Source organism: Streptopelia decaocto, assembly GCF_964273445.1.
Source record: "Streptopelia decaocto genome assembly, contig: HAP1_SCAFFOLD_73, whole genome shotgun sequence".
Taxonomy (NCBI): Eukaryota; Metazoa; Chordata; class Aves; order Columbiformes; family Columbidae; genus Streptopelia; species Streptopelia decaocto.
The window spans coordinates 97,021-104,521 of NW_028115688.1; the positions used below are offsets into that span (position 1 = coordinate 97,021).

A 7,501-nucleotide genomic window follows, 5' to 3' on the forward strand; every position below is an offset into this window, starting at 1 on the left:
GTCAGGATGCCAAGAAAAGGTTGGCAGAGATCTCCTTTACCCCTGCTAAGGGAAGGCTTCCAGCTGAATAAATCAGAGTGCCTCATCCTGGGTTTATACTCCTGGGGATAGAAAGGGATTCAGAGGTAGCTACCTCTCATGCTTATGTTAAGGAAAGTTTCATCTCACAAGGTTTCCCAAATCAGATAGTCGAACGAGGATGCCAGAAATGCTTCTTAAATAAATAATTTATTTGTAAACTATAGTGTAGATAACAGCTGAAGCTGAGGCCTCCAGAAGAGGGAACCCAAGCAAGGAAAACCCTGAGCAGTTTTACCCTTACAAGCTAAGCTTCCCACCTCTTCTGTGTGAATTCAGGTAAATTGTGAAATAAGAGTCTGGGATCTCCCTGTTCTTCATTGGATTCCTTCATTTTCCTGTCTCTGTGAACTCTATTAAAGCTCACAGTTTCCTCTATGTATCTTGTATGACCTCTGGCAACCCAAATGTCAGCTGGTATTTGTATCTGAACATCTCATCCTGCCTTCTGTCTCAATTAGCATGGGAGTTGAGAAAAGAGGCTGACATGCAAGTGTTTGCATTGTGTGTCTCTTTTGTGCACCCCTGAACAGAGGCAAGAGGAATCCCACCTGCTGTGGGTTTGTGGGAAGGACGGATGGGACCTGTGTCTCCTTCAAATGCTGGGAACAGCAATGCAGGATGAGATGCCTCCACTGACTCTGCTGAATCCGTTTCCTCTGCTTGGGTAAAGAAGATCCCTCCCTGTCTCTCTCTGGATGTCCTGTGTAATAATAACACAAGAAAGGTGATTTTTAGATGTAACTTTGTCTCCGAGAGGGGAAATCATACTTTTAGAAATGTGTCTCTGGCCAGCTGAGAGAGGGAACATCAGTGATGACTTTGGTCTGTTTCACAGCAGGTTCCCCTGGAGCCCCAGGGACACCTGGAGGGAGCCCAGAGGGGACAGAGAAAGTGCCCCCTTGGGCTGCTCCTCTGCCGCTGAGCTGGGCTGGACTCTGGGATGGAGGGAGCTCATGGCAACCAGGTAGCACTGTAAAGAGACAGCTCTGCCCAGGAGCAGCTCCTCTGCAAAGCGCAGCAGGGCTGAGGGCTCTGCCTGCAGCACCGAGGGGAGAGGAGTGAGGAAACAAGAGGTATTAGACAGTCTGGGGTGGGAGGACAGAGGAGAGTTCACTTGAAGAAAAATCTTCATAGCCCTTAGCATGGTAAGTCTCTGGCTCCAGGGCAATGCAGCTGCAGTTCCTGGATCAATTTCCTAAAGCGAGCACATCCCACAGCCTATGGGATCTCTCATTAGGATGCTTGCAGTTTCTCCAGAGTAGAGAAAACGGACCTGCTTTGGGGCACAGCTTTTCTGCTGCACCTTCAGGGGCACAGGGCATGTTGGTGTACTTCACCCAGGGACAGCTACAGATTGCAAAGGCAAGTATGCACCCAGGGGTGCCCAGGGCTGTCCTTCAGAGTAGGGTCCCTGCACTCAGGGATGTGCCAGGGCAGGGACTCTGCCACCTGCCAGGGTCAGCGCTCAGCCTGCCCAGGGAGATCCCAACAACACTGAGGGGAGAAGCGCCAGGTGGAAGGAGTGACCCCCACCAGGGCACGGGTCCTTCTGCTGTAGAGAGGGTGCTGCATGGGTCAGGGATGCTCACAGCTCCAGATCACTCTAGGACATTTCCAACAGGACTTTTCAAGGGAAAGGTAAAGACAGGGATTACTGTAAAGCTAAGGAGCTTTTCTGAGTCAGTGTTTTCAATTTGCTTCTCCTGGGGAATTTGAGAAGAGAAATGGAAAAGGAGCTCTCATGCTTGAACAAGTCACTGGGACCACTGAGCTGTAACTTTGAGTGGTCATCAGCTTTGACAGGATCCTCCTAAAGTACCTTCTGCTACTCCTCTTCTATGGACAGCACCAGTGTCACCTTTGCTGGACCCAGCAGGGTTGTTCTAGCCTGCACTTCTCCACCTGCAAACAAGAAGATGTGCCCAGGGAGTTCCCTGCAAACAGGCAGGTGTCTGTAGGGCCAGGGTGAGTGCACAGTGGGTAGGATGGGGTCTGTGAGTGCTGACAGGGAAAAGACACAGAACATGGAAACACCTCCAAGGAGGAAAATGTCCAGGAAGCAGGGATGTGATCAGCGAAAGAAAGGAAACCCAAACTAGAAATTTTGTGGAAGGGAGAACACAGAAAACTCTGTATGATCCCTTCCAGTGCAGAGCCCTCATCTGATCAGCCCCCTGGCCTCCTGCCCCACCCAGCAAAGCCTCTGCCCTCAGGGCTGGGGGCTCCAAGGCATGAACCAGCTTCTGTGCAGCCAGAGCTCCAGTTCCTCTGCAGAGCACAGGGGCTGAGAGCAGCTGCCCAGCAGTGTTGGTGTCTGGGAGGTGGCTGCACAGCTGGGGAAGGGTGACGCTGTCTGAGTGCCCGGCTGCCTCTGCCCTGGCCTCTCTCACACCCACCCTCACCGCATTTTCCTTCTTGCTCCCCTGCTTTGGGTCACTGCTGTTGGGATCTTGTTCTTGCTGTCAGGCTCTCTGGGGATGACAGTTTCAGCTGCAGAGTCACAGCCTGATCTTGTGGGTCCTTTCCTGCAGGTGTGTCCATGGGAACATGTATCCCAGCTTTCTTCTGACTGTGGGGTTGTGAGCAATGAAGTTTATGGGGCTGGGGAATGAGCTCAATCTCTCTGAATCAAATGCCATCATTAGGACACATCGCTATCTGCTTGGGTTTACCTTATAGGCTGTGAGCTGCCCTCAAGGTTCCAAATCTCTCCCACAGCACCTTCCTCTTATCCGAAACTCCCTTGGAGAGGTAGAAAGATTCTGTGACTTAGGAAATGCTGTTGGGTGGGTGAAGAGGGCCATGTATGCCCCGGGTTATAAGGCGGCTGCTCAAACCTTGAGAAAAGGTTGAGACATTTAGTAGTCTGCATCCAAGTTTAGTGGATCAATCTTCTCTCAGCAGTGCCTGATGGATTTTCAAGATAACATGGTAGCATAATTGCACTCCATCTGAAAAAGATGTAATCCCAGGGTAGCTGGGAACAAGTAAGCAATCCTTTTGCTTTGCAGGACCCTGTGTTTTCTCTCTGAGTATATCAGAAATGCTGAGGGTTTCTGACAAGCAAGAACACTTCCCAGGGAAGAACAGAATGGAGCTCTGAAAAAACCCAAACCTCTCAAACTGCTTTCTGGGCTCCTGTTACCTTAGCACTGGGAGTACAGATGCTGATAAGCCCTTCTGTATTAGGAAAGGTTTCATGTGACAAAGCTGAACCCCAGGACTGTCCCCTGCCCACCATTCCCATGACCCCACTGCTGCAGAGCAGGGCTGACTCCTCAGCAGCCAGCGGGCACAGGCCCTGCTCCTCACGGCACCTCCAGCCAGCACCACCCAGGGCTCCAGACGTGGAGCTGAAAGGTCTCCTGGAAAAGGACAAGGGTGTGCACAGCTGAGGAGGGTCTATGAGATATGGTTTGGTTTTTTTGTTTGTTTTTTTCTCAGGGAAATCTTCCCCTATTATGACAGTATCTCATGGACAGGGGGACCGAATATCCAACGGCAGTTCCATCACCCAGTTCCTCCTCCTGGCATTCTCAGACACACGGGAGCTGCAGCTCTTGCACTTCTGGCTCTTCCTGGGCATCTACCTGGCTGCCCTCCTGGGCAACGGCCTCATCATCACCACCATAGCCTGGGACCAGCACCTCCACACCCCCATGTACTTCTTCCTGCTCAACCTTGCCCTCCTTGACCTGGGCTCCATCTGCACCACTGTCCCCAAATCCATGGCCAATTCGTTCTGGGACACCAGGGTCATCTCCTATCAAGAATGCATTGCCCAAGTCTTCCTGTTTGCCTTCCTGGTTGGAGCAGAGTTTTATCTTCTCACAGTCATGGCCTATGACCGCTACGTTGCCATCTGCAAACCCCTGCACTACAGGACCCTCCTGGGCAGCAGAGCTTGTGTCCACATGGCAGCAGCTGCCTGGGGCACTGGGTTCCTCTGTGCTGTGCTGCACATTGCCAATACATTTTCACTACCACTCTGTTACGGCAATGCTGTAGACCAGTTTTTCTGTGAAATCCCCCAGATCCTCAAGCTGTCCTGCTCAGACACCTACCTCAGGGAAGCTGGGCTTCTGGTGGTTAATGTCTTAATTATTTTTTCATGCTTTGTTTTCATTGTGCTGTCTTATGTGCAGATCTTCAGGGTCATGCTGAGGATCCCCTCTGAGCAGGGACGGCACAAAGCCTTTTCCACCTGCCTCCCTCACCTGGCTGTGGTCTCCCTGTTTGTCAGCACTGGCATGGTTGTCTATTTAAAGCCCCACTCTGTTTCCTTCCCATCCCTGGACCTGGCAGTGTCATTTCTGTACTCGGTGGTGCCTCCAGCAGTGAACCCCCTCATCTACAGCATGAGGAACCAGGAGATGAAAGTTGCACTGAAAAAATTGATTCAGTCATTTTTCTTTTGGCAGAAATAATTTACCCATATCGCTACAGAAGTGATTTCCAATTCATCTCAGGAACCTCTTGTGCATTGAGCATTTTATCTGCGATAACCCTGTTTGTCCAGGAATGTCTGCATTCACTACACTTCTCCAGAGACATGAACCTAGCCTGTCTGACCCAGAGGCCTGTTTATGTGTGTCTGGGACCATGGTACATCTTATCTTCAGTGTTCACGTCTCTGTAATAAAACGGGATTTCCTCAGTTCCTGTATTTGGAGGTTGGACTCTTCAGTAGTCAAGCTGAAGACATTCTACCCACTAGGCCATGCTGCTGTGCTTGGGTTCTTCATGGTCTAAGGGGAGGAGGGCATGGGGCAACATGTTAAGGAGTGTTCCTGGTTTGAGCCTTCATCTATGGGTGCCCAGTGCCCCTGGAGATAGTGAAGAACCTACAGGAATTTGTCTTAGACTGTGTCACCATGGTTTTCATTCACATCAGTCTGCTCCCGATGCAGAGTAACACTACCAGATTGGGACCCTGTGGTCACTCAGGGAGGGGGAGGGCCAGTCATTCAGGCCAGCACAGACACACTCGCCTGTGGAAAGGCTCTCCGGAGACAGGAGAGACAAGAGCAGAGGAACAACTCTGCATAATGGTTTTCAACTAAAAAAGGGGAGATTCAGGCTAGATATGAGGAAGAAATGTTTTACACGGAGGGTGGTGAAACACTGGCCCAGGTTGCCCAGGGAAGTGGTAGACGGAAACATTCCTGGAAACATTCAAGGCCAGGTTGGGTGGGCCTCTGAGCAACCTGATCTAGTTGAAGATGTCCCTGGTCATGGCAGGGGGGGGTGGAGTAGAAGAACTTTAAAGGTCCCATCCAACACAAACTGTTCTGTGATTCTGTGATTCTAAGATTCAGGACACAGTGATACTGGCCTTGGTCTCCTCATGCCATGGTGGGCCAAGGCCCAAGGCTCATAGGAAGGCCCTTCTCTGCTTCTATCCATTCATCCAACCATCCATAGAATAATTTTGGTTGGAAAAGACCTTTAAGATCATCACATCCAACCATTAACCCTACACTGCCAGGTCCACCTGTAAACCACATGCCTAAGAACCTTGTAATAAATTTTGACTCGAAATTAACTTGAATAACAGAAATTTATTCCCGATGGATTTCAACGCAATAAGCAAAGACAGTGCTGGGCGGCCAAGGAGTCCTCGCTGCTCCAGTGGCGCGTGCGGGAAAAACTTCTTCCGGCCTTTTATAGGGTCCCGGGTTCGTTGCTCAGAGTGCCACGTCACTCGTTCTTTTTGCGAATGTGTCCTCTGTTGTCAGGCAGTTAATCTCCTATCTTCTCACCTACCCCTGCCCCCCTCCCACCTTTAGAGGATCGAACATTTAAGGCAATTGCATAACAAAGGGCAGGGGCTTCCCATGTTGCACAATAACCCCTGAGCGTTTCGTTTTAAGAAGTGTTAATGAACAAACATCTCTAACTCAATAACCCCTGAGCGTTTCCTTTTAAGAAGCTTTAATGAACAAACATCTCTAACTCTCAGAATTGTTTATTACAACCTCATCTCTACGCCGTTTAAACACCTCTATGGACGGTGACTCAATCACTTCACTGGGCAGCCTCTTCCAATGCCCGACAACCCTTTCTGGGAAGAAATTGCTCCCAATACCAAATCTAAACCTTCACTGGTGGAACTTGAGGACGTTTCCTCTTGTCCTATTTCTTGGTACCTGGGAGAAGAGACCAAAATCCTCCATGCTACAACCTCCTTTCAGGTAGTTGTAGAATGCAAGAAATTCTCCCCTCAGACTCCTTTTCTCCAGGCTAAACAGCCCCAGTTACCTCAGCCGCTCCTCGTAAGACTTGTGCTCCAGACCCCTCACCAGTTTTTTTGCTCTTCTATGAACTCACTCCAACATCTCAAGGTCTTTCCTGCAGTGAGGTGCTGAAAACTGACCCAGGATTTGACTTGCAGCCTCCGCAGTTCTGAGCAGAGGGTGACAATAACTTCCCAAGTCCTGCTGGCCACACTATTGCTGACACAAGCCAGGATGCTGAAGGCCTTTTTGGTTTGTTGAACCTCAGACAATTGGCCTCAGCCCAATGATCCAACCAGTCCAGATCCCTCTGGACTTCCCACCCTCCAGGAGATAAACACTCCCACCCAAATTGGTGTCGTCTGCAAACTTACTAAGAGTGCACTCGATTCCCTCATTCAGATCATTGATGAAGAGATTAAACAGAACTGGCCCCAGTACTGAGCCCTGGGGAACACCGCTCATGTCCAGCCGCCAAGTGGATTTGACTCCATTTACCACAACTATTTGGGGCCCGCCATCCAGTCAGTTCTTTACCCGTCAAGGAGTATGCCCATCCAAGTCAGGAGCAGCCAGTATTTATTTTATTTTATTTTATTTTATTTTATTTTATTTTATTTTATTTTATTTTATTTTATTTTATTTTATTTTATTTTATTTTATTTTATTTTATTTTATTTTATTTTATTTTATTTTATTCTATTTTATTTTATTCTATTTTATTTTATTTTATTTTATTTTTTATTTCATTTCATTTTTAAAATTTTGTTTCATTTCATGTTGTTTTATTTATTAATAGATATGTTTTTTAAAAATATATAGCTTTATACATGTATGTATGCGTATACATTTTATACAGATATAAGCATGTCTACAGCAGATAAATATATAAAGACATTTTAACATACATATAAAATGGATAAAGCCTTCTTTAATAAGAGCCAGTGGAATGAAGATTTACAGTTTACATGTGAATAGAAATAAAAGTACAAAGATGAGTTGATGATCCTCACTTTACCAGGTGCAGAAGTAGCCCACAGATGTGTGGGGTGAGAGGAACTTCAAGAAGGCTGGGAGGGCACAGATAAGCTGGATTATGCCCAAGGGCTATGATCCCCTAGGAGACCACCAAGGGGCCCTCAGTGCAAATCCCTTAACCTACAAAGAAAAGCCCAGGAAGGCCT

The 7,501-nt window shown here is 48.3% G+C and overlaps 1 protein-coding gene across 1 annotated transcript; it reads left to right on the top strand.

Moving 5' to 3' along the window:
* Positions 1-3,542: 3,542 nt before the first annotated feature.
* Positions 3,543-4,508, top strand: LOC309452668 (olfactory receptor 14A16-like; the record flags this gene model as incomplete). The annotated part of the gene is made up of 1 exon (XM_082077306.1): positions 3,543-4,508. One exon carries the CDS (start codon positions 3,543-3,545, stop codon positions 4,506-4,508), a length of 966 nt encoding a protein of 321 aa, XP_081933432.1.
* Positions 4,509-7,501: the final 2,993 nt, after the last annotated feature.